At 57.0% G+C, this 25,593-nt stretch overlaps 1 protein-coding gene and 1 long non-coding RNA gene across 10 annotated transcripts in view; one reads left to right on the top strand and one right to left on the bottom strand.

Annotated features, from left to right (window-relative positions):
* LRP8 (LDL receptor related protein 8) overlaps positions 1 to 23,225 on the bottom strand; it is an 84,729-nt gene extending 61,504 nt beyond the window's left edge. For 3 of the 8 annotated variants that reach the window (XM_023188295.2, XM_023188275.2, XM_023188266.2), the window contains exons 1-2: positions 22,857 to 23,225; positions 21,938 to 22,057 (exon numbers count right to left, since the gene is read on the bottom strand). In XM_023188295.2, coding sequence (XP_023044063.1) covers positions 21,938 to 22,057; positions 22,857 to 22,971 — 235 coding nt within the window. In that variant the 5' untranslated portion in view covers positions 22,972 to 23,225. The remainder of the gene's footprint in view (positions 1 to 21,937; positions 22,058 to 22,856) is intronic. The other 5 variants (XM_023188251.2, XM_023188240.2, XM_023188286.2 and 2 more) reach the window with 2 other exon arrangements.
* Positions 23,226 to 23,248: 23 nt separating this feature from the next.
* The window catches only part of LOC111522760, an 8,817-nt gene continuing 6,472 nt past the window's right edge, over positions 23,249 to 25,593 (top strand). The window contains exons 1-3 of one of the 2 annotated variants that reach the window (XR_002725317.1): positions 23,249 to 23,432; positions 23,974 to 24,073; positions 24,464 to 24,886. This is a non-coding gene — a long non-coding RNA (uncharacterized LOC111522760). Of the gene's footprint in view, positions 23,433 to 23,973; positions 24,887 to 25,593 lie in introns of both variants that reach the window. The other variant, XR_002725316.1, reaches the window with a different exon arrangement.

The following is a 25,593-nucleotide window of genomic DNA, read 5'->3' as shown; positions in this document are numbered from 1 at the left end:
AGCCCCTTACAGAGGGGTGCCCATCAGCCTAGGGGTTCTGAGCTGGCATGGCTCCCCCAGTAAGACAGGTCCCACTACAGCTTGAAGAGGAAGCCGCTTTTAAACAGCCCTCCCAGTGAGCACTGCCGGCTGCCTGAAGATGATTCCACTCACCTTGGTCTTTCCTGCAAGTGAACCCTCCTCCCAGAACTAAGGGTTGGAAGATCCCAATCTGCTGCCTGATATGGCCATTCTCCCACCAAAACAGGTGAAGGAACACAGGACTCAAATCACGCCTTTGTCCCTTACTAGCTAAGCGACCTCAGGCAGGCTACTGGACCACGCTGAGCCCATGTTTCCTCATTTAAAAATGTGGTGGTAGATCCTGACTCGGAGGGCAGTTGGTTGCTAGATCACATCTATCAGTGCCCGACATAAGGGATGGCACACAGAAAATATTCAGTGACCGAAGTTCCTCCTCCCTTTTTCTCAGCCCTGTGGCTGCCCCACCACCAGGCTTTGTACACGGAGTCCTGAAGAAGTTTTTGCTGCAATTTTTTAAAAATGGCATCTGGAGGCCTAGCCTCTGTCATCCTGGGCCACCTGGTTCTTCTGTGACTTGTTTTCTCCATGTATAAAGTAGAAGGGCTGTTCCTTGGAGAAAAAGGTCAAGGTGGGTGGAATTATCACCGGGCAGCCAGCTGGGCTCAGTGCAGGCTACTTCAGAAGCCTCGTCCCTGGCTAACACCACAGTGGTTATAACGCCAAGTGGGGCAGCCAAGACTGGCCCACCTGGACACACAGGCAATGAGTGGAGGTCACAGGAGCTCCGGCGGCCACCTTCCCTGCCCCTCCGCCCCTGCCCCCACACTAGTCTCTCCTAAGCCCCACAGGGAGCCAGAGGCCTCTAGAATGGCCTCTCCTCCACCCACGTGCATGGGCTCTGGCACAGGAGAGGAGCTGGGGAGGAAGCTGGAAGGTACCCAGCCACCCATTCCAGGGTGAATGGTGAGCCTGCCCAAGCATGAGCTCTTATGAGGCCCAGACTGCTGGGGGACCAGGGTGTTGAGGCACTCGCGTTCCTCACTCTCTGGGAGTTGGGAGTGGAGGACCCTCCTCCCCTTCTCTATTCTATTGGGAAGCTTTCCATGACCCCATGTGGGATCAGAGACCTCTTCTGACCCACAGCTTCATCATCCTGCGTCGGTGTCACTCAACCATCTTTCTCTACCAGACTAGCAGCTCGGTGGAGGCAGGCACTCAGGGAGCACGTGCTGAAGGCATCGTATGCAGGCAATCTGGAAGCCTGGGGCTTTTCCATCTATACAGAATGTACAGCCCCAGACACAAACCCTGTTTACCCTCCAGCATTCTGCATACATAGGAAAAGCAGTAATCACTGAAGTCTTGCTTCAGCTCCTCCATTCATGCAGGAAGTGGGGCTCTGGTCTGTTCCAGTGCTCTCCAGTTGGGTGGCACTCCCACATCCTTTTCTCCAGGCATGTGAACTAGCTCTTGTGTCCTCTTTCTCTCGCCAAAGACAGTGGTGTGGTACCAAGACGAACAGAGCCAGGGGCCAGGAGGCCTGGGTTTTGGTCCCAGCTCTACCCTCAAGCTGCTGCGTGGCTTTGAGTAAGCCACTCTCCCTCTCTGGGCCTCAGCGTCAACACCAGTTGGATGAGGGGTTGGGTCTCACTGCTCTCTGGGTCTGTTCCTGCTCTACTTCACTGCCATGAGCCATGTGTCTGGGGCTGGAGTTGGAGGAGAGTGCTCGCACCAGGCAGATGGTTCTGGGGACAGGTTCAGAGTCTGCAAGGCTGGGAGGGCACCTGCCTCTGTCCTGGGTCCCACCTCCTGGCCTGCTCCTCAGGAAACCCTGGGACACATGAACTTGGGCCTCAGCTTTGGCCCTGATCATAGTGTGATGCCATCTCTGGGCCAGGCTTCATCTGTCTACATCACCTCACCTCATCTCGTGGTTTATGAAGTCCTTTGTATACGTCTCCTCATTTAGTTCTTACAATCACCCCTGAAGTTCGGACAGGGACAGGATGAGCCCAGGTCACACCACAGTCAGAGGACTATCAGGCCCAGCATTCTCCAGCAGCCCTGATATCTCCTCCATGAAACAGGAAGATTCCTGTTTCATCCTGTTTCAAGATTCCTGCACAGGATGTACAGTAGGAATCCTGACCTTGCCCCCTGAGCAATACTGAGTAGTGGGGGTGGTACTCTCTCAGGAACCACTTCGAGCCACCATGAAAATCCAACAGCAAAAAGATGCCAAAGCACAGGTGCCAGCCAGGGCCGCAGCCCGCTGGAACAGAAAGAGCACCATGCAGGGAGTCCCAGAGCCCAGGCTCCAGTTTTGGGTTTTCCCATCTGTCAAATGAGGGCAAGGATGCCTGCCCTGCTTCACCCACTCAAGGCCAGTTGTGCACTTGCCACACTTACCCCGTCCCACCTTCCACACAGCTGTCTGTGCCCACCACCTCAGCCAGGAGGAGTCATGAGCCCCTTCCCTATATGCACACAGCCCAGCCTGGCTCACTGCACCAAAAAGGCAGGCCTGGGCACAGACCACACACACAGAGGTGTGTTCAGACAGACGTGCAGACGCTCAGGCACATGCACATAGCACGGGTACTTGCAGATGGGCACCTGTGCATACAGCAAGGCACACATCGCCACTTGCACACTCAGGTGTGCGCCACATACTGAACATACTCAGACACGCATGTCATGCTGGGCACACACTGCAGCACACAGACTGCACACCCACACATGCACAGCTGGCTTCATATGACGCTCACACGCTGCAGACAAATATGCATAGATTTCCTTGCCTCTCCCGTGACAGCCAGATGGCGGGATTCTCCCAGAGGGCTGCTATTTAATGCTCTAATTAATTTTTTTCAATTCTAGGTACCCAAAGCCTAGGTTTGCTCAATTGGGCCAGGCATGACCCAGTCTGAGGCCAAGGCAGGAAGCAGGACCTAGGACGAGGGGGTCCCACTGCACCTAGGAGAGGCTTCGCCCTCACCTGGCGAGTAGATACCTAGCCTAGCAAGGGGCTGGGGTCACGGGCCCAGAATGTGGGTCTGATCCTGGTTCCAACAGTGCTCCTATGACCCAGGACAGGGAGAGACCCCTTCCCAGCAGCCCCGGCAGAGCGGTCTGGCCCTGGCTGCACACCTCACGATGCAGGGCGCTCAGTCCCTGCAGAGGCCGCTGACTCTCCTATCAGGCTGCCCTGCAGCGAGGCTTTCCTGACATGGAGGTGGGCTCGGGGCTGCACATCCAAATCCAAACACACCTTTGCTGATCCCTACTGTGTGCAGGGCACGCTTCAAGGCACTGTGGGAGGACAGCGAAGGGAACGGGATGTTCACAGAGCACAGAGCTAGCAGATAGTCAGTGCTGAGACAATGCTCACCGCATCTCCAGGCAGTCTGCTCTGAGCAGGCCAGAGTTCATCCTCACCCAGTTCTCCCGGGGAGCCCACCTTGTTCTCTAGGCCATGAGGATCCTGGGGGGTTCAGGCTAGCAGGAACCAAGCATCACTGGCCCTCCAGGTCTCTTCTCTGCCTTTCCCGGGGCACCATCTTTGCTGCTAAATGTTTGGAAAAAGCAGTGATAGATGTACTGCCTCACTTATGAGTAATTTGCTGTCAGGAGCTGTGTGTAAGCAGAGGGCTGAATTAACAAGGCTTAATTAACATTAATGTTGTGACGGATCTCAAGTGAGTCGGGAAATCCCCCATCCTCACCACCCGGACCTTGCCTGCTGATTCCCTGCTCATGTGGGAGGTGAGAGGCCCCGGGAGGGCTCTCAGAGCTGCTGACAGACGTGACTGGGGGCTGGCGGCTTGCAGGAGATCAGCACAGGAAGCCAGAGCCTCTGCAACTCCAATTCCAAAGAAGCTCTCAGACTAAGTCCTTCATCCCTTGCCTGGTGCACTGGCTAACACATGGACCCTGGAGTGCAAGAGACCAGCGTTTAAATCCTGCTGCTGCCACTCCTATGCTATGTGATCCTGGGTGAGTCTCCCCACCTCTCTGTGCCTCACCATCTCTATCAGTAAAGAGACAGGACAGATCCCCCCTCACAGGGCTGTTAAAGGATCCATGGGCCGGGCACAGTGGCTCACGCCTGTAATCCCAGCACTTTGGAAGGCTGAAATGGGCGGATCATGAGGTCAGGAGCTCGAGACCAGCCTGGCCAACATGATGAAACTCTGTCTCTACTAAAAATACAAAAATTAGCTGGGCATGGTCACAGGAGCCTATAATCCCAGCTACTCGGGAGGCTGAGGCAAGAGAATCGCTTGAACCCAGGAGGCAGAGGTTGCAGTGAGCCGAGACTGTGCCATTGCACTCCAGGCTGGGTGACAGAGCGAGATTCCATCTTTAAAAAAAAAAAAAAAAAAGGATTCATGAAGTCATGCATGGAGAGCAGAGGTGCTTCCCACCCCGCTCCCCATAAGCATAAGCATCACTGGTGATGGTGCGCGGGGCTCATCGTCTCATTTAATCCTCCCAACCAACAGCCCTTTGAGGTAGGGCCTGCCACGACACCACTGTGCAGAAGAGGAAACCAAGGCACTGAGAGGGGAGGTGGCTCCCCCAGCTCACATGCTGTGTGAGGATGGGGGAGGAGATTCCAGCCACCCATCACAGTCGCTGGCAGGAGCCCCTCGAAGGATCCAGAGAGCCAAGGTGAAGGGAGAGGTCAGGCTGCGGGGCCATGCTGGGGACCAGTGTGCCCTTGGGCAGTGGGCATCCCGTCAGAGAGGCTAGGTCGCTGTTTTTCAATGCCTAAGGCGTTACTAAGCTGCCCCCCGAGGGCCCAGCCTATGTCAGGCTCCGGGGATAAGATAAAGGTGGTGAAAGCTGTGCCCCTGCCCTCGGGATGGATTCCACCTCCGACTCCTGTCAGCTGTCCCCAGGGCACCCAGCCCAGCCCTGGCATGGGGCAGGCACACCATCATTTATCATCAGTGATCGCCATTATTCATATGAATTGGAGGATGCTTCTGAGCAGAACCAACTTTGAGCAGCAGCAGAAAGGAAGCTCAGCCCCACCCACCTACCCCAACGCCTCACCAGAGATGGGAATCCCCATGTCCCCAGCTGTTACCCTGCATGTCTCGGGTCACTGGACAGGGCAGTGACCTCTCCTGTCAGTTTAGTGGCCTTGAGCTCTGCCCCGGAACATACCCACACCCTGGCCTCCAGGGGACAGGAAGGGCTCTGGGCCCCAGGGCCCCAGGTCTCACCTCTGGGACTACCCAGTTGGAGTCTTGGTGTCAGGGATCCATTTGGGGACAGCATGGGGAGAAAGGAAGAGACAGGGGCTGGGGCGGGGCAGATTCCACCTCCAGAAAAGCCCTCAGGCCCCTCCTCAGCCTTGCCCCCTCCTGCCAAACCCCCAGTACCCCCAAGCCCTGCCACAATCCCATGCTCCAGGAGGTCTTCCTCCAGCCCACCCCATCCCATCTCCCACCCTCCTGACTCAGACATTCTGTGTCCCGCTAAGCCGTGTGACCTGGAAGAAGTCATTTTTCTCCTCTGTAAATGCGGGATGAGAACTACCCACCTTACAGGCTGATGTGAATGGAATGAGATGCTGCCTGGGTGAGGGCTCAATATGTGACACTTATGATTACTGACAACCCAGAGGTTAGTGCAGTGGAGACCCAGCCCTGCAGGAGCCTGTGAGGAGCTGGGCTGGCTCAGAGGTCTCTGGTCTTTTCCGGGCTGCTCCGAGGCAGCAGGATCAGCCAGGGTCTCTGTGTGGCCCCTGTGGCAGGCCTGGGAACCATGGAGCCTCTCAGGAAGAACCAGAAAGAACTTCGTTTCTGAAAACCTTAGAAAGAATTGCTGTATAAAGGAGTGAAGCCTCCATCCCAGGAGGTATGCAAGCAGGGTGATCCATTCATTGGTTCAATAAGCTACAATGGGCCCCTCCTCTGCGCTGGGCCCTGTGTTGGGCACTGGGGGTTGGGAAAGAGCATGAAAGCCAGTCCTGCCTGAAGAAAGCCATACTATAAAGACACAAGAGAGGACTAGGGTGCCAAATCGACCCTGGGTCATGCCTGCCCAGCCCTGCACATGCTTCAGAGCCTGGAGGAAATGCAGGAGGCCCTATGCCATGGAAAGGGGCTCGGGAAACACCCAGAGCAGCACAGTGAGGGCTGAGCTCCAGCCAGCAGATGCAAGACCTAGGCCCCAGCCTGCTCTGAGCTGCCATGCCCTCCGGTATCCCGGGGACCTCCCTGCCCTGGTCCACCTCCATCACAGCTCAGGGCCAGTCCCCAGGCCCTGCCCACCCCCAACACCCAGTGAGGGGTACGCAGGAGGAATCCATGGTTTACAGGGAGGGCCCTGCTGGCAGCAGGGTGTGAGGAGGGGGTGAGGGGTAGCTGTCTCTGCCTGAACAGGGGCATGGGCACAGCCAGTTCCAGGCAGGTGGCAGGCTTACCCTTTGCCCACTTTCTTGTCCCCCGGCAGTTCCTGGGGTGTGGGCTCCAAGGAGGCCCAGCAGCCAGACCACCAGCTGCTTCCCCTCCCCGCACAAACCCTGGCCACAAAGCGCCCTCCCCCAGCTCTGCCCGCCTGTGGTGACAGCCTCTTGGCACCAGCTCTCCCCTCCCTCCATCTGTCAGGAATCGGTGCAGACAGACTGTGAGAACCACAGAGGAAGGAGCGACGCTGCGTGGACCCTCCCTGCCCCCAGCCTCCCCAGCGTGCTCCCCACCCCACCCCGTCTCTCTCTCCCCACCCCTGTGTCTCTGCCTTCTCTTCCATCTGTCTCCATCTCTCCCTACTGATGAAGACATTGACAGAGTGGGCGTAGGGAGGGGAAGAGGACCAGCCAACCGGTGACCCCTCTCGTAACTGCCACACACCATGACCACAGTCCGGCCACTCATGTGGCTTCCCTTCTCCCCACCATTAAGGAGTCAGACACTGTGGGACTATGGGCTCAGTGTCCCCATCTGTACAATGGGTAAAGTCATTCCTGTGGACCCACCTCCCAAGGGCCACCATGAGCCTGGAGGCAGCACGTGGGAGGGGCCTTGTTCACCGCAGAGCTTCGTCCAAGGCACGTGGCCAGCACCTACAGCTTCTTTCTATTCATCACAAGAACGGCGATCTCAGTACTGCCCTCCACTTGGGAGGAGTGAGGCCAGTGTAGGACATGGACAGACAGCCACATGCCTGGAAGAATAGAAATGGCAGTGGTAACACAGGCAGGCCCGTGAATGTTATGATTCTCACCACAGTCATACGAGGTGAGCAGGGCAGAGATGGGGAAACAGGCCAGAGAGGGGAGTCACACAGCTGGGCTAGAGGCAGTCTGTAACAGCGGCCAGGTCTCCTGGCCCTATCCACACAGCTACCCACTCAGGATGCTTGGCCCTGCTCTTCCAGACCTTCCAGGAGCCTCTGTTTCTTTCCTGAATTCTCCCAAAAGGTGAGGAAGAAATCAGTCTTTTCTTTTGGCAGGGAGGGGTTGAGACAGGGTCTGGCTCCCTCACCCAGGCCAGAGTACAGTGGCATGACTATAGCCCACTGCAACCTCAAACTCCTGGGCTCAAGCAGTCCTCCTGCTTCAGCCTCCCAAGTAGCTATAGGCATGGACCACGACACCTGGATATATATATTTTTTCTTTTTTGGAGAGATGGAGTCTCACTATATTGCCCAGGCTGGTCTTGAACTCCCAGCCTTAAGTGATCCTCCCATCTCAGCCTCCCCAAAAATTCTGGGATTACAGGTGTGAGCCATTATGCCTGGCCTTTTTCTTTGTTTTCAATTAAGTGAGCCATGCCCAACTAGCAGAGTCCACAAGGGATGGGGAGGACCTGCTGGGGTCCTGAGGGGGCAGTGGCCAGGGCTTGGGGGTGCAGCTAGACTGGTCAAGTGTCCCATTTTGTTCAAAACTGAAGGGGTCCCTGAGATGCAGGATGTTGAGTTTTAAAACTGGGATAGTTCTGAGCAGCCGAGGAGGCGTGGTCACTTTATGCATGGTAAGCACATGGCAATGCTGACATGCTGGGCAAATGAAGTGGACGTTTTCGCTGAAGAGAGAGCAAAACCTCTGCTCACCTCCTGCTCCTGTGAAGCTTGGACCAGGGCTCCAGAGGCCCAGTGGAGAGGAAGTTCTGGTCTAGCTGCAGCCTCAGGGTCATGTGGGGCCTTGTCTGACCCCAGCCACAGTATAGGTATGCCCAAGGTAACAGGGAAGGGTCTTGGGTCCTCATCCCTTTCACAGCGGAGGAAGCTGAGGTTCAGAAAAGGTCACACATTGAGTTAGGGGCTGGCGCTCCCAGGGCGTGACCTGCTTTCCCATCTGTGGATCCTCTCCAGGTCCTGGCAGGGCACCTGGTACAGAACAAACCCTCAGTGAATGTTGGAGCTGGGACGCAAAGGCTCCAGTCCACAGCAGGCGCTTCCCAGGGACTCACAGAAAACCATATACAGTCATGTGCGGCAAGAGGGACTGGAAACCTAGCAAGGGGTCGGTGGCACAGGGCACACTCGGAGTCCAGAGGCACCCTCCACCCCTCTTTCCTCTGCCATCCTCCACAGGTCCCTGTCCCCCTGAGGCTTGTGGTCTGCATTGTGAACCACAGACTCTAAATCAGGCCATCATGGTATCGAGTGTGGGGAAACACAAGGATGGGGGAGTCCAGAGGACACTGACCCACCCAGGGGAGGAAGTACCCTGGAAATGGTGACTCCAGAGGTCAGGTGAGGCTGGACAAGCAGATGTGGGGCCTTCCAGGCTAGGGACCTGCATGCGAAAGGGCCTGAGGCTTCTCCGGGGGGTGTGGCTGGAGAGGAGACGCCTGGGGCTTGGGGTCAGTGCCAGGTGAGACCTGGAGAGGAGACAGGTGCATGTCAGGTCTTGAAGGGCTCTGAACGTCAGTTAAGAAGACTTGGTCCTATGAGGGGTGGGCGTCACTGCAGAAGCTGAGCGAGGAAAGGGTGTAGCTTTGCAACTCTCAGAGCACTCAGCTGCAGAGCGAAGATAGGTTTGGAGGAAAGAACAGAAACTAGGTAGGGGTTGCTGCTGAGATCCAGGAAGGGCATGGCAGTGCGGGCAGGGGGAGAGGCCCAGACTGGCAGGTAGGCAGGTCGGCAGCTCAGGACTTTCCACCTTCCTCTATTCGAGGTGAGGGCTCAGGGGAAAGAAGGGAGGAGTTGTGATGACTCCCAGGTTCCTGCCCAAGGCCCAGGCAATGCCTGCGCTCTGGACTAGTCCAAGAGGCGGAAGAGGTTCAACCACAGCCCCCTAGTGCTATGTGCTGTGCCACAGTCATTGTAGGATCTGGGCACTGCCGCCCTGCTACCCAGGAGAGCAAGTTGTCCATCATGATGTCACCTTTGCCTTCAGGCACGGCACTTCCGTCCTCACCCTCCACTCCTTAAAGCCCTGGGAGGTAAGTCACAGGACGCAGCTAACATTTATAGAGCCTGTGAATGTGCAGGCCACCAGGCCCCACGCTGGGGGAGCCAGAGAAGCAGTGGCCCCAGAGAGGATAGTCCTTATCCGAGCCCACACCACAAGTCAGCTGTCACAGGCTGGGCCTCCCTAAGCCTGGGGGCTGTGGCAGGAATGCAGGTAGGAAGGGACACAGCACAGGCTTACAGTGAAGCTGGGGGCAGACTCTGTAAGCAGAGGCCCTATTAACAGAGCTGGGATCAGAGAGGGCAGAAGAGCTGTAGGAGACAGATATGGGATCGACAGAAGAGCAGGTTTTGTAACAGGAAGAGCAGTCCGGGGCGGGGAGCTGCTTGGTCAGTGAGTGAGCGCCCAGTCCCCGGACGCATTGGACCCCCGACCTCCACCCCACCAGGCTGCTGAGGAAACTCCTGCATAGAATGGAAGAGGGAGGCTGCTTTGGCTTAATGAAGATGCTGCCCCGGCCCACAGATCATGCATCCATTCACTCAACACCTTCACCAGGGCCTGCTCTGAGCCAGGCTGGGGACAGTGGGCACCAGGGCTGGGTGGAGCAGAACCAGATACACCTCCCCTGTCACCCTTCTCCACCCTGATCCAGCAGGTGAGGCCAGGGCCCAGCAGGAGTAGGAGATAGAGGCATGGGTTCCTTCAGCCCTGGCTGACCATGCACCATGTCACAGGCCTGTGTCCTGGCCGCTAAAGGACCAAGTGTCTGTAACTTCCTGGGCATATTTAGGGCACAAGGCCAGGGGCCAGGCAGGGCCAACCACAATGTAATCTCCTTGTGCACCACACCCCTCCTGAAGGTCCCTGAGGCTCTGGGCTCATTTCCTAATGAGGTCCCCCAGAAGGCCTCTCCCTAATTAAACTGGGCCAGCAAGTGACAGCCTGGAGCGGCAGGGGAGAAGGGGAGATAAAGGAGTCTTTCTAGGGGCTCCCTGGCTCCTCCTATTCCACCCCACAGTGCAACAGCCCAGTAAGGATGGGGATTCCTGAAGGACAGATGGGAGAGGGAGGTTCAGAGAAGGAGGTCAAAAGAAGCCCAGGCAATCTTGAATTGAGCACTGCGCGTGCACCACGCACCGCTCTTAGTGTGCCTCACAAGTGAACTCACCGATCAATCCCACAGCCACCTTGAGGGGCGGCTCCATCCTCCAGATGAGGCAGGTGCTCAGACAGGTGAAGTCATTTGCTTGGGGCCCCACATCTGGGAAGCAGTGAGGTGTGGACTTGACCCTAGGCGGCCTGGTAGGGCCCTGCTGTTATCCATGTCATGATACATCCTCTCACGGATGAGGTAGGGGCCTGTCCTGGGGACTTGCACATCTACACCTCCCAGCTGGCTTCGCACCAAGTGGGCCTGGAAGTGGCTGGGGCGGAATTTCAAAAGCTGCCCCAAGTGACGCAAACCACTGATCTAATCCTCAGTCTCTCAGAGCCCCAGAGCAGGAATATACCCAGGTCACATGGCATGTTGGGGACAAGGCCAGGCTGACAGCCTGGAGGGCAGCCAGCCAGGTAGGTCAGTTAGCCAGCAGCAGCAAGGGATCAGGCCTCTGTCACAGAGGGGAGACATCAGCACAGGACCTTCAAGGGTGGGAGAGACCAAGGGCCAGAGGGGAGGGCAAGGCATGGTGGGGGAGGTGGCAGAGAGAACAGGGGCTTAAGCCACATGGGCTGCCAGACCACTCTGCCCTGGTTTGGTCCAATTCAGTGGTGTAAGAAGAACCAATTGGCTCATGCGACTCGCACGCTGAGGGCCAAGGAGGTTTCTGGTACTTGACGTAGGCCAGGAATTATTTATTACCCACGTTGTATAGAGCGGGAGTCTGGGGTTCCATTCAAGGGACTTGCCCCGGGGGTCTCTCAACCAGGAAGTGGGAGAGCTGCAGCTGGAAGCCAGATCTAGCTGCTGCTGGAGAGACCATGCTGGCCGCTGTGCCACTTGGCCCCTACGCTGGAGAAGCAGGCAGTAGAGGCAGGCTGGGAATGGGGAGGGAAGGGAGACAGAAGAGCGTTGCGTAGGCAGCTGATGTCGAGTCTGCTCTTACTGGCTCATAGGTATTAAAAAATCAGCCCCATCAGGGCTCGGCACAAAAATAAGCAGATGGAAAAAGCCTCCAGTAGATGTAGGCTCTAACAAACAGTTGTATGGTTTAGGCCACGTCTCCTGTGTGAGGGGCTGGGGCGGGGTCCCTGGGACCCCATAGGGTTGGATTTCACAGCTCCTGCCCCCCTGCTTCCAGCCCTGGGCCTCAGAGAAAAGGGTCAGCTCCTTGGAGCACCCCATACCTGGGGCCTGGCCATGGCAGACTCCTGCCACATGAATCCCTGACTCTTAGGGGAAAACAAAAGAATTCCACAGAATGGGACTGAGAGGGACTGGAGATGCCCCACTCCCAAGGGGCAGAGACCCCACGAGGGGCAAGCATCTGCCAAATGGCCACTTGGCAAGGCGGGAGCCGAGGAGGAAGGCTGCATTTATAACAAGCAGCCCTCCGGGTGGGGCCAGAGCACACGTGGCCTGGGGAGGAGAGGCTGCTGTGGCAGGGGGCAGGCTGGGAAGAGAGACTGCTGGCGCCTCTCCAGCTACAAATCATTCCCCACCACAACGGCCTGGTGGGCGGGCGGGGTCTCTGGCTTGGTTTGGGCAGATTAGTGGGTATGGGAGAAGAATGTCATCTTGGCCCCATAGCCTCCACGGGTCCAGAATAGTCACCTCCTTCCTGGTACACACCCCCTCCTCTGAAGCACACCCCCCAAGCACACGCACATGTACCCATGCCCATGGCCGAGAAAGGGCTCTGAGAGTGGAAGGAAGGCAGCAGATGGCAGCTCAGGGTCCAGGAAGTGGGGGAGGGAGGGAGGGGAGGAGTGCTGGCTTGAATGCCCCTGGATTCAGGCCACTAGGAAAGTCCACCCTTGGCCTCTAGCTATTCAGTGGGGCAGCTTAACCTGGGCCTGATGGGACCTTCCTGCCTCTCATCAGCTGCCAAGTCTCTGATGTTAGCCCCGACCCAATGGGGAACCAAGGCCCTGCGTGGCTAACTACCGTGGCAGGCCCGGCTGGCTAACCAGCCCCCCTGGGCCACTCAGGAAGCAGCCACCCTGGGTCCTCAGTGCAGATGGGGTGGAATGAGATGGCTCCAACAGTCCCTCCTAGCCCGAGGAGCTGCTGTTCTCTCAGGCAGCCAAGTCCTCCCAACTGGCCGGTTGACCTAAATCTCTCCCGCTGCTATTTCACCGCTGCCCTCTTGTTGTGTCCTTGGAGGAGGAGGAGGAAAGCTGAGGACGGTTCCTTTTACTCAGCCATTCCCTGTGCAGGAATCACAGGCTCAGGAAGGGAAGGCAAATGCTCATTTTTAGGGCCAGGCCCTGGGCAAAGTGCTTTCATCAGCCCGCACACCTCTGGAATATGAGGTCATTTTCCCCCTTTTGGAACGTCTCATGAAGCTGGTGGGCCTCACTCCATTTTTCTCCATCACTGCACTGCATCCGGCCCAATTGTGAGTGCAGGAAGAAGGCAGAAGGGAAAGTCACCCAAGGAACCTGGGCCTCAGGGTGGAGCTCTGGAAGTGGAGCTGAGGAGTCCAGCTGCCCTGTTTCCCTGCCCAGAATCCAACCCACCAAGCCAGGTATACTCCCCGCACTGTCACCAGGTAGTAAGGCACAGATCCCCGCCCTAGGCCAGGACTGGCCAGCTCCAGCCCTGAACCCAGCTCCAGGTACAGGAGTCTCCTCCAAGTGCTGGGGGCAGAGCAGGTGGAATAAGAACCAATGAGTGAAGGGAAAATGAAGTTCTGAGAGGGAGAGCCATTCGCCCAAGGTCACACAGCAAGTTAGGGGCATAGATAGAGGAATTAGAATGTTATGGAGGAGATGCCTTCTACCAATATCTGAGAAGAATGAAGGAACAGTTTTGTACTCTTCTTCTTTTTTTTTTTTTTTTTTTTGGTGGGGGTGAAAGCCCTTGGGGCCAGAACACCATTGTCCTCTCTCCTGGCTTTGCTTTCTGTGGCCTGGATATGGCTACTTTGTCCCGTGGGACCAGGATGAGGTGGCCCTGTGCTCAGAGAAGAGGGAAGTCCTTCAGCTGTCTGCCTCACTGGAAAGGAGGGCCGTGGGGCCGTGGAGGGAGAGGGTTGTGAGATGGGAAAGAGTCTCCCCTCTAGGGAGCAGCATGGCAATGACGAAAATGCACACACTCAGCAGCTCCTTTCCTAAGAACTTATCTTAAGGAAAGGACCAGGCCAACGCACAAGGATGTCCATCCTAGCACTGCATAGAGCAGGGAAAAACATGGAAGAATCAAACACACATCTATCAACGGGAGATAATGTCATTAAATTATGAAAAAGCCACACAATAGAATACTATCTAGCCCTTTAAAACAAGGATGTGGACTACTGTTATTGGCACAGAAAGCCATATGTGAAAACAACCGGCATAACATGGCCTCATTTTTATTAAAAAAAAACATATACGTTCATGCCCAAGAGCTCACATGGAGAGAAAAATCTCTAGAAGGCTATGCTGCTTAAATAGTGGTACTAGCAAGGGTGGGGACTACCTTCACCTAAGCTGGAGTGCAGTGGTGCAATCTCGGCTCACTGCAACCTTCATCTCCTGTTCTTTATTAACTGTGTTTTTCATTGCCAGTATAAAATTACTTTCAGCTAACCAGAAGTTACTTACCCTGGCAAACTAAATTAGTAAAATCAGTTGAAATGAGTTTTAGCTCCAGAGCTACCAATAACTGGGCAAGTCTCTTATCCTCTCTGAGCCCCATTTTCCTCATCAGAGAATGGGGATCATAATGAACTCCTGCACTGCCTGGCCCGCAGGAGCACACCTGTAAGGCACCCACTGGAAAAGCCGTCCAAGGATTATGGCAGGTTGAGAGGCGTGGAAACTGAGATGCTCTCCAGAGTGGCTGGGATGAAGTCCCCTGTGGCACCTCAAGGCCAGTGACCAGGGGAGGATGAGGGCCCCATGACCACTCCCGTGGACTCCTAGACAGACTGGCCGACGGCTTTGGGCTGTCTGTCCTGCCGCGTGCCACGTTCCAAGGGGCAGGTGTGTGGAGGCCATGAGGTGTCATGGGAACTGTGTGCACCACACGAGCCCCACAGCCCTGGGCTTGCTGGGTGACTCTCAGTTACCTGAGACACTCCATGGCACCTGAGAGTACGTCGTGTTCTATGCCCCCAAAGCAGTTAGGCCCGGCTCTCCCATTGTGGGTACCCAGGCTGGGCCCCACCAGAGATACAGCGGTCAGAGCAGGTACAGTCAGTGAGAAGATCGGTCAGGACTGAGCAGGATTCCCCTGAAGGCCCTCAGCCCCTCCCATGCCACTCCGGCTGCGGGATGATTACTGGAGTCTATGACATATGGCAGCTTGTGAGAGGAGCTGGGGTGAGCAGGGCTGATAATTAAAACTGCTGCCTGGGGACCCAGCTCATGCTGGAGGGTGCCCCAGGGGCCGGGCTGCTCAGGAGGGAGCTGGCACACCCACTGGCAGATGCTGGCAAAGAGGGACGCCTGGAAAGGAAGAGAGGCCCCAAGCCACACTTTACTGTCGTCGTGACTGGGATGTGTGAATTCATATCCCCTTTCAGCTGCCTCAGACTTGCAGCCAGAAAGGCACGGCCCAGTCCTGCCACTGACCAGTGGGGCCACTCGGGGGACAAGTGACTTCATCTCTCAGAGTCTCGGCTCTCTCCTCTGTGAAATGCAGTCATGACACCTCCAGGCACCGGCTGAAGGAGGTCTTGCATGAGAAAGTCCCCTCACTAGCTCGCTCCCTAACTCTTCTTAGTATTAACGTGAGTATTTTAGATGACTTCTTGGCAATCCAGAGGTGGGCAAGCAGGGCCCAGTGGGGGCGGTGGTGCACCTGAGGTCCCCAGTCAGGACCCCAAAGCCCTTCGGTACTGAGTCCACCCCTCAGCCTGAGAGCACCCGGTTCCCGGATCCAGCAGGGAACAGAGAGGGTGGGGATGGGAGGGGGAAGCACGTACAGTTCTGACTCCAGTCCTACCCAGAAATGAGGACACCTGAGTTCTGAGAATGGGACCCTACTGACAATGGAGCCAATTCGACCATCAGAGCCTTGGTTTCACCTTTCTAAGCCTGGGTGCGAGGAGGCAGCCAGGCCCTGTGTTACTACAGAGTAAAAGACAATCCCTGAGGTCATCTGCATCACTAAGATATCATCGGGTCCTCAGTTTCCCCTTCCGTACAGTCAGAATGAGAATCAGCATCTAACAGGCAAAGGCTGAGAGAAGCCTATGGAAACTGGAATGTCATCCCCACAGGAGCTGGAAAAGAGAGGCCTATGTGAGGGCTCTGTGGGGTCTCCAGAGAACAGGGTCTCTCCCCAGTCCCACTCCCCAGGTCACAAATAGGTAGCCCAGGGAGGCACTGCTGAGTCCTGCAGCTGCTCCGTACTTCCTCCCATACCCTCCAAGCACCAGCCTCTGACCCACCAGGGTAGACAGCGCTCAGCAGGGAACAGCTTAAGAAGAGTCTGGGCTCCAGACCAGACAGACCTGGGTCAGATCCTGGCTCCACCACTTAACGGTCATGACATTGGCCAACTCCTGTCTCCTTTCTGAGCCTCAGTTTCATCATCTTCGAAATGAGAATAATGAATAACTGGCCCTCACAGGGTTGTGAGTAGTGAAGCTAAAGGATGCGAATTGTCCAACATGGTCCCAGGCATGGGATGTAGGCAGCCAATAGCTGTTATTAGCTACTCCCCTGAGGAAATGACTTTGGACTCCCTAGTGAGCATAAGGCTGGCAGAGCGCGCGATGTGGAGAAGGATCTGCAACTGCGGGAAGAACAAGGACACGTTGTGGGAGCTCAGGGCCTGAGGGACTGGAGGACAGGGGTCTAAAAAGGCATCTCTGGAGGAGGTGGCATCCCTGCCAGGCCTTCAGAGCCTGGGTGATCTGGATGTGTGGTCACTTTGGGGGCAGGTGCCACCAATGTTACTTAGGACTGGGGCTGTAAGGCCTGGCTCCACAACCCTAAGGACACAACCCCACACCCTCCCACAGACCCCAGAGCTGGCCCCCTGGGACAGCATGGGCCTGGGAGTAGACCAGTAACGCGGTGCTGGGAGAGCATGCATGCATTTACATCCCTTGAGGGGGTGCCTGTTCCATTCGCTCTCTGGGCTCTTGCTCCTCACTCCCCTTGGGGATCTCCCTCTCTCTGGCTTCACCTGCTACCAGCATTTCCCCAAGGAGGAAAGCTGTCAAGTCGGCCACCAGCAGACAATTGGGGAGGAAGAAGCCAACCATCCCTGAGGCCCAAGGGACTCACACAGGGGAACGCTGACCTGGGAGGGCCCAAGGGAAAGTCTTCAGCAAACACTCCCAAGGCCTGCTAGGGCCTGCTGGACAGTGCCACGGGGGATGCAGGCCCTCCACTCCTCCCTAGACACAGCCAAGAGGAAAGGAGCAGACAGGACAGAAGCCAGCCTCTAGGACCAACACACAGCCAGAGGGAAGCCAGCCCTTGCCCCTCCTAGCGCCCTAGGCCTGTTTGACTCATTTCTTCCCCCAGCTCCTTTCCAAGCAGCTTTCTGTCACCTCCATGGTGGCTGGGCAACTCCCTGGCTGAGGCCAGCACCAGCTGCAGGAACCTCAAGACATCTGGCTAAGCAGACAGGGGCAGGGGAAGCAGGGGGTCCGGGGTGGCCTGCAAAGACTAGAGTCGGGTACCTAGAGACCTCAGTGAAACCCCTCCCACCAAGAACAACCTCACCCACTGCCACTCACTGAACACCTCCTGCTCACCAGGCACGTGACCTCATTTAATCCTCACATTTAATCTCTGTAAAGGAGGGCCTAGTATCACCCTCACAGCCATTCATCCAGGAGGCGACAGCTGGGATGTAAAACCAGGTGTGTCTGGGTTGTGATTTTGACATGGGTCTCTAAGTCCCTTATCTCAACTCCTGTATCTCAGCCTGGAAGCAATGGGGTGTCAGGGAAGGTTTCCTAGAGGAGGTGACACCTGCACTGAATCTCCTAAGATGATAAAATGAATCTAGCCAGTGAGGGAGCAGGGTGTCCGGCAGACGGAATGGCAGACACAAAGGCCTCGAGGTGAGAAGCAGCAGGAAGGTAAGAGTGTGGCGGAAGCTAGTTTGGTGTCACAGGCTCACGGGAAGAGGTGGGAAGAGGTTGCAGGGAAGTGGGTAACAGCAGCAGGTCACAGAGGGCCAAATACAGAGGAGTCTACACTGACTTTATCCTCCGGATAGTTGGGAGCCCCAGGAGGACTCTGGATGGTGGAGTTGCCTGGGATGAAGACAGGGAGGTTCAGAAAGGAGCCGCACTGTCATCAGATGGCTCCATCTATGAAGGAGATGAGGCTGGGTCCAGTGTCAGGAGCACATGTCCAGGACACACACTGAGGGCCAGATGCGGGCTACGGCACAGGCCGGGAGCAGTGGCCGAGCTTTAATTATTTACAAGGCTGTTTCCCAGCAAGCCTCAGCACTCCTGCAGCCTGGCCTTGCCCAGCTAATGAACTCTCAGCCATGGGAGACCTCGCTGTGGCCACTCTTTATTAAACCTGGGATGGAGGGGTGATGGGCGCTGGGATAACAAGAGTCCAAAGAAGCCTGAACAAAGTGAGGTCAGGGAGCACAAATCTGATCTATCTGTCCACCCAGCCTTTCCACGAGAAGCACAGAACTTCCTAGAGGAGAAAGCGAGGTGGAGTAGCCTTAAGATGTCATCTCAAGACAGGGAAATGAAGGCCTGGGAAGGACCTCCCTAAGGTCACCAGCCAGTACTTGAGACAGTACAAGTTCCATAGCTGGTCACTTGCATTCACACCCCAGCAGTTCTGCACCCTTGGGCCAGTTACATAAGCCGTCTGTGCCTCAATGAGATGGGACTAATTCAGGTACTTCATAGTGTTGCCCCATTTTATAGAATAGAGGAACGAGGGGCGATGCGTGGACAATCTCAGCACGATGCTCGGTCCACGGCAAGTGCTTAGTCAGCGTCATCGGCGCTATGGTTACTGTTGTTGTGACTCTGGGAGTAAAGGCCGGGCCAGAGACGAGAATCTCTGCCTCTGCCCCTGCCCCCAGACACTAGGGAGCAACAGGAAACTGAGGCCAAGGGGCCAGCCGGCCTACGTGACCCAGGTCCACAGCCAGGAATCCCACCCGACTTCTCCTGGCTGGGCTTCCTTGGGCCTGGCTCTCTGGCTTCCAGGTCCTTCCTCCACTTTGAAGGTTCTTTGAGCTGGGAACTAAAGCCCCAGGAGCTTTTCCCTCTTCCATCCTGCAAGTTCCTGCTGTGTCTCCAAAGAGCCAAGTCCCAGTCACTGTGGATGAGGCCAGGACTTAGAAGACCTCAGTTTGAGTTCCAGTTCCAACCCTGAGGAGCTCTGTGACTTTGGGGGAGTCACTTCACCTCTCCAAGTCTATGTCCTGTATAATATAGGAACCATACCACCCATTTTTAAATGGTAAACTCTAGGGGAATGCTATTAGTTACCATCTTTCAAGGCCTAGTTCAGCTGTCTCCTCTTCCAGGAAGCCTTCCTTGGCCTCCTTAAAAGTCCCTTCCTTCCAGCCTCTTGGTATTCAGGGACTGTATTCTGGCCCCTTTGGGAATTTGGACTCATTTTGCCTCACGCAGACTCTATCTACAAATTCACCCCCCATTTTGCAGGCCCAGAGATGTACAAAGGTGGGCTAGCTCAGGCCCTCTTGCAGGGTGGTGTGCCAAAGAGGTGGTGAGGGGTAAGGCACGGAGACTGCTCAGGGAGGAGCAGCTTTTGTTATCCCAGCACCCATCACCCCTCCATCCCAGGTTTCATAAAGAGCTCCTCAGGGAGGAGCCAACAGCTCTCTCTCCTGTGGGGAGAACAGTTCAAAGAAATTCAGTCTGGGCAGGTGGCCTAGAATGCGAGAAACCCTCAGATGGGGAAGGAAGGGCTGAGGAAAGAACATTTTCCAGCACCTGGCCCCAACACGGCCACGGAAGCCCCACTCCGTTTCTTCAGTTTCTGTTTGTGGCTACCAGGAGTCCGTTTCTAAAGGCCGTGGAGGTGGGAACACTCATCCATCTGTTCCCTTCTTGCCAGCCCTGTGTGTCTATGTGCACAGCTAGCATTGGAGGGACAGCTGCCCCTGTTTGGCAGATGAGGAAACAAGCTCAGACAAGCCATGTGTGATTGCTACTTGGTACTATCAGCAGCGCCACCACCCTTTCCGCTCCAAGCTTGATGTCGTTCACTTTTGTTTAATAACTCCCTGCCTGTGACTCTACCCCATGCATCTCAGAGCCATGCAGGAGCCCAGCTTGGCCACTGGAGTGCTCTTGGCCCACCTGGGCGTCACTCAGCCCCCAGCTACTTCACTCCTCCATCTTGTCCAAAGCCTCACATGGAGCTGAAATGCACCAGGCCTAACATTTACAGTCTGTCTTTCCAGCTCCTAGATCACACTCCTGGTGCTTTCCGCACCACATTCCCCACCGCGGCAGACAGTGCCCTGAACTAGAGGCAGGCAGAGATCCTGACCAAGTTCTGTCATCCTGAGCTGTGTGACCTTTCATAAGTCACTCAACTTCTCTGAGGTGGCATCCTTATCTAGAAAGTAGAATGACAAGAGAATTGCTGCTCTCTGCAGCCATCCTCACAAGGACAGTTGTTATAAAGAGCCAGGGAGATAAGGCACAACCAGCCCAGAAACAGTTTCTATTCCTTGGCTCGCCCTCACTACTCCCACTCTAAGGAGACCACAGAACAACTCCCAGTGAGGAAACTCACAGCAATATTTTAGCAAGGCACAGCCATTTTCATAACCTCAGCAGCACTGGGAAATGGTGCAGGGTCACGATTAGACTAGGAACTCTGGAGTCAGATGCTTAAGTTCAGGCTCCTACTTAACAACTCCGTAGCTGCTAAGCAGGTAACTTAACGGTTCAGTGCCTCAGGTTTTTTGTTTTGTTTTGTTTTTTAATCTCTAAAATAGGACTATTGTGAAGATTAAAGGAGTTTATACAAGATAAGTACTTACTGCAGTGCTTGGCACAGTTAATGGTCAGCACACATTAGTCTCATTACTTCCAATTTCACTTCTGGAACTGGTCCTCAAAACAGTCCCATGAGGTTGCTGGGGCAGGAATTATGTGAACCCAAGTGGTCAGGTGAGGAAACTGAGGCAAGAGATATAGACTCAGGAAGTCTAGTCCTGCCATGCACAAGTCACAAAGCCAACTTTGGCTTAGGTCTGAAAGTGAACGGGAGGGAGACTGACAAACACAGTAAAAAACCAAAAGGATTCAACAGAGAGGGTGCCTGTCCACCTGTCCCGCTACCCTTCCTGTGCAGTGTGGGGCTGTGGGCCTGTCCACCTGTCGCTCTCCTCCCTCAGACCCTGTCAGTGCTCCCTGGCTGCCAGGGCTGGCCTGTCTTGGAGGACGCCCCAGCGCCTGGCACACAGCAGATGCTCGCGAATGATGAATGAATGAATGCCTGGGTCTATGTCTCTAGGAGAGCCCTGTTTTTCTGTTCCTGGAACTACATTTCTTCCACCGTGGCAACTGCCTGCTAATTAGCTCCCGGTCCCACAGACACTCTGAAACCCTGTGAACTCTAAGAAGAAACTTCAAAATCAGTCGCGCACGCCCAGCAAAGGCAGCCGGCAGCCGTTTCACGCGTGGCCTCGGGCTTCTCGGGCCCCTTCCGGGAAAAAAACTCTCCCTCCTGGTACCCTCCTTCCTGGTGTGCCACATGACTCAGAGCAGGGCAGGGCTAGCAGGAAAGCACGGTCTGCTAACCAGGGTGGCTCAAAAAGGTCTTCACTGTGACTCGGCAGAAAAGCGGCGCCTGAGCCCCGCCTGCACCTACCACCCTGAGGATGTGCGCGGGGGTGTGGCCGGGGCGGGGCCAGGGCAGGGCCCCCGCGCCCAGGGAACTCGAATACCATACATCCGTCTGCTCCACGATTGGCCGCTCCGGCCACGGGGGCCTATGGGGTGGTCCTCGCCCAGCCAATCAGGGGCCCTGGGGAGCCCATTCATTCACAAAAACTGAGCAGGAATAGGAGCGCAGTGCGGCCCAGAGCTGCGTGGAACTTTGAAACGCGCGCGCGTCCCGCGGGGCCGAGGCAGGAGTGCGAGAGGGCAGTGTTTCGGGAATCCAGACTTTGCAGGGACTGCCACGTCCCCGCCCACAGGTCTGGTCTAGCCTCCCCAGCTTGGTGCGCCCTCCTCCTCCGGCCCCACCAGGACACGCCAGCTTTCCTGCCCTCTCCGGGTCGCTAAGAGCCACCCGGCCCCGAGGGAGGCGGCGCCCAGGCGGTTTCCCGGTCGCAGGCTCCAGCGGCAAGGCCCGCGCAGGTGGCAGCGCCGCGGCTGCAGCCAAGTGCGCGCCAAGCATGGTTTCCCCCACCGTTCCTCTTCTCTCCCCGGGTCTGAGCTCCCCGGCTTGCCACTCACGGCAGTCGTCCTCGTCGCTGTGGTCTGAGCAGTCATCGTCCTCGTCGCATCTCCACACAGAGGGGATGCAGCGCTCGTTCCGGCACTGGAATTGATCCTTTTCGCACTCCTTGGCCGGTCCTGCGGGGGGAGGGAGCGTGAGCTGGATCAGCGGGCTGGGCCCTGCTCCCCACCATGCGGCCCGGGCCACCCGGAAGGGCCCGCTGGGGAGGAGGAAGGGGGGTGATTATGGAGACCCCGGGGCTTCGGGCACACTCCTTCCAAAGGGAGGGTACGATGGCAGGGGTACCGTGGATGTCGGGCCGCTCGGTGGCACGGCGAGACCAGGCACCTACTTACAGTGTCACACGACTTGGGTGTACCCTCCATTCAGACCCATTCACCCGCACACGCTACCCATAGAGATCCGCGCAGACACAGCCCATAGGGAGTCCCAGCACTCGCGCGCCACGCGCACTGGGAGCCGCGGGCACATCACCCTGGCAGGCAGCCCCCTCTCTCCGCTGCGCGCAGGGGTCTGCGGAAACGCATTGTCAAGCGGAGAAGCCGCCTGGCTCCGCTCATTACCGCCGCGGAGCGCGCGTGTCAAATAAACCCCAACGGCGAGAATCACACAGCTCATCCGGAACCATGAATGGCCTCCCCTTCGGCAAAGTTCCCCGCCGGCCAAGCCCCCCTGCACCCCTCCCCCAAGAGCCGCTGCCCAGAGGGCAGAGCCCTCAACACGGAGGCCCGCGGGGGCGGGGGGCAGAGGCCAAATTCAGGAATAGCCGCGTCGCGGGGAGCTTGTCCATCCCGGCGCCCCCGATAGCCCCCTGGTTCGGGAACCCCCCCACTCTGACCCTCCCCCGGCCTCTAGGCCGCGCTTTGTTGGTGGCTAGGGCGGCGCAGAGCCGAGGCAGGAACCGGCCGCACGCACCTTGGCCGCCGAGCAGCGGATCAGCCGCTGCCGCCGCGAGATGCTGAAGCCGCAGCAGCAACAGCAGCAGCAGCAGCGCCAGCGGCCGGAGCGCGCCCCGCTCGGGGAGGCCCATGGCGGGCCCGGGGCTCCGGCCGGGGCGCCCCGCGCTCCCCGCGCCGCCGCCGCCGCGTCTCAGTCCTCAGAGTCTTTGCCGCGGCGCCGGGGCTGCCGCTGCCCCCGCTGCCGCCGCCGCCGCCGCTCTCGCCCGCCCCGGCTCCTCGGCTGCATTTCAAGCAGGTTCGGTGACGCTCGGCGGCGGGGCGGGCTCAGGCTGGGCGCGCGGCCCCGGCCCTGCGCTGCCGCCGCCGGCGCGCGCGCTCCCTCCCGCTGCCGCCTCCGCCCCACGCTCCCCCTGCCGCCGCCTCCTCGCCCTCCTCCTTCTTGTCCTTCGTCCACTCTTCTCAGCGGGCGCTCCACGGCCCTGCTCCGGGCTCGCCTGAGTGCTGGGCTCTGCAGACGCAGGGATGGGCCAGGGGAGCCCCTGACCCCGGAGGGAGCAGGTCCAGAGGAGGCAGCAGAGGCTTCCTGGAGGAGGTGACAGGCCGATGAGAGGCTGATGTCTAGGAGTGAGCCTGGGCGGGAGGGGAAATGATGTTCCAGTGTGAATAGGCCTGTGCAGTGTGCTCATGGGGCGGGGGAGGGAGGGATAGGGGTGGGGTACCAAGATGTGGATGAGGAGGGAGAAACTGGGGGCGCAGGGCTGAACCTCTGCACCGGTCATGGGCTCCGGCTGGGCTATTATAAATCCCTGTGGCTGGTTTGGTTTCCGTGCCCATGTGCATCTGTGCATGTTCCACGCTCATGTGATCATGGGCGGGGACGTGAGGCAGGTGGCTTGGGCCTGGTGCACAGACTATTCATCGTCGTTAAGTACGCTCCAGGCGCCTAAGCAGAGGGGCAATCAGGGGGGCCCCGCAGGGACGACAAGGAATCCTCGCTGTGATGGAGAAAGGGGAGGTCTGTGGGGGGTGGAGGGGCAGAGAGGGGAGGGGGGAGGGCAGGGAAGGGATGCCATCCTTGCCGCTAGGGGCCGCGCACCTAGGCCCGTGCTGTCTGCCCCTGCTGTCCTCTGCAGTAAGAAGGCGCCTCCTCTGGAGGGCTGCAGCCCACCTCACCCACGCTGGGAAGAACGGGTGCGGAGAGCAGAGCTGGGATTCGATTTCAGCCTCAAACTTGTGAGCTGGGTCCAACCCACACAACCTTCTTTAGAGAATGAGATTCCAGGGCATTGGCCACGCAAAACAACTGGCCCGCAGGTGCCACGAGCCAGTGTTAGGTCCACCCTGCCTCCCCTCTTGCCCCTTCACCTCCCTCACGGATGGGCGGGTGCTGTTAGCGCTTGGCTTGGAAACCACCCTTTCTCATCAGCAGCCTCCTGAGCCCTAGTCCCCCAAAGGGCAGCCCAGTGGCAATGTCTGTAGCTACCCCACCAGAAAGGGACTTAGACCCCCAGAGAGCCCAGCACGGTGCTCCTGCCATCATCACTCCTTCTGTCCCTTGTTCATTCAGTCATTCAGCAAGCATTTCAGGCCCTGATCTGTGCCAACCCTCTGTTGGGCCTGCAGGTGCCAAGGTGAATCAGGCATGGTGCCAGCCCCAGAGAGGTCCCTGACTGGTGGGGAGACAGACCATTAGCACACAGAAATGCAGGCGTACTTTCACCTATATGTGCCAAACGCCCTTCAAGGCTCAAGGATACAGTGTGGAAACAGATAAGGTCCTTCCATGCTCTCCTGCAGCTATGTCTTAGTTGGAAGAGATACACACAAAATCAAGAAAACAAAAGATTATTTCAGGTCATCATAACTTCTATGGAAAAAACAAAACAGACCAATGTGAGAGCAGTGGGGGTAACTGTAGAGTAAGTGATCAGGCAAGGCCTCACGGAGGAGGTGACGTTCCACTGAATGGCAAAACGGATCCTGCCCCATGAAGATCCAGCGGAAGGGTGCTCCTGGCAGAGGGAATGGCAATGCAGAGACCTCAAGGTGGGCCGGGGCCTGGTGACAGGGAAGGAGTGGGTGCCTCAGGTGAGGCTGGAGGGAGTTGGCAAGGGCCTGACCACCAGGGCTTTGAAGGCCACAGCTGGGAGTTTGGATTCTGTGTCAAGCACAATGATGCCTGGGACTGTGGGACAAAGATAGAAGCCTGTCTTGCCGCCCAAACTGGCTTATCCCACTCAGTCCCTCCTTCTCCTCCACTCTGTGGTCGTAGGAAAGTCAATCCTATCTCCGAGTCTCACTTTCTCATCTGGGAAATGGAAGAGAAAAGGAATTTCTGAGGTTCATTCCAACTGTAAGATTAGTGTGTGGGCTAAAGTTTACAGGCAGCAGATGAAGAAAAGAAAAGAAAGAAAAAGAGGCCAGGCGTGATGGCTCACACCTGTAATCCCAGCACTTTGGGAGGCCCAAGCGGGCAGATCACGGGGTCAGGAGATCGAGACCATCCTGGCTAACAGGGTGAAATCCTGTCTCTACTAAAAATACAAAAAATTAGCCGGGCGTGGTGGTGGGCACCTGTAGTCCCAGCTACTCAGGAGACTGAGGCAGGAGAATAGCGTGAACCCGGGAGGCAGAGCTTGCAGTGAGCCGAGATGGTGCCACTGCACTCCAGCCTGGGCAACAGGGTAAGACTCTGTCTCAAAAAAAAAAGAAAGAAAGAGAAGGAAGGAAGGAAGGAAGGAAGGAAGGAAGGA

Source organism: Piliocolobus tephrosceles, chromosome 1 (genome assembly GCF_002776525.5).
Source record: "Piliocolobus tephrosceles isolate RC106 chromosome 1, ASM277652v3, whole genome shotgun sequence".
In the NCBI taxonomy this organism is placed as follows: Eukaryota; Metazoa; Chordata; class Mammalia; order Primates; family Cercopithecidae; genus Piliocolobus; species Piliocolobus tephrosceles.
This window is presented reverse-complemented; position numbering and strand designations above follow the sequence as displayed.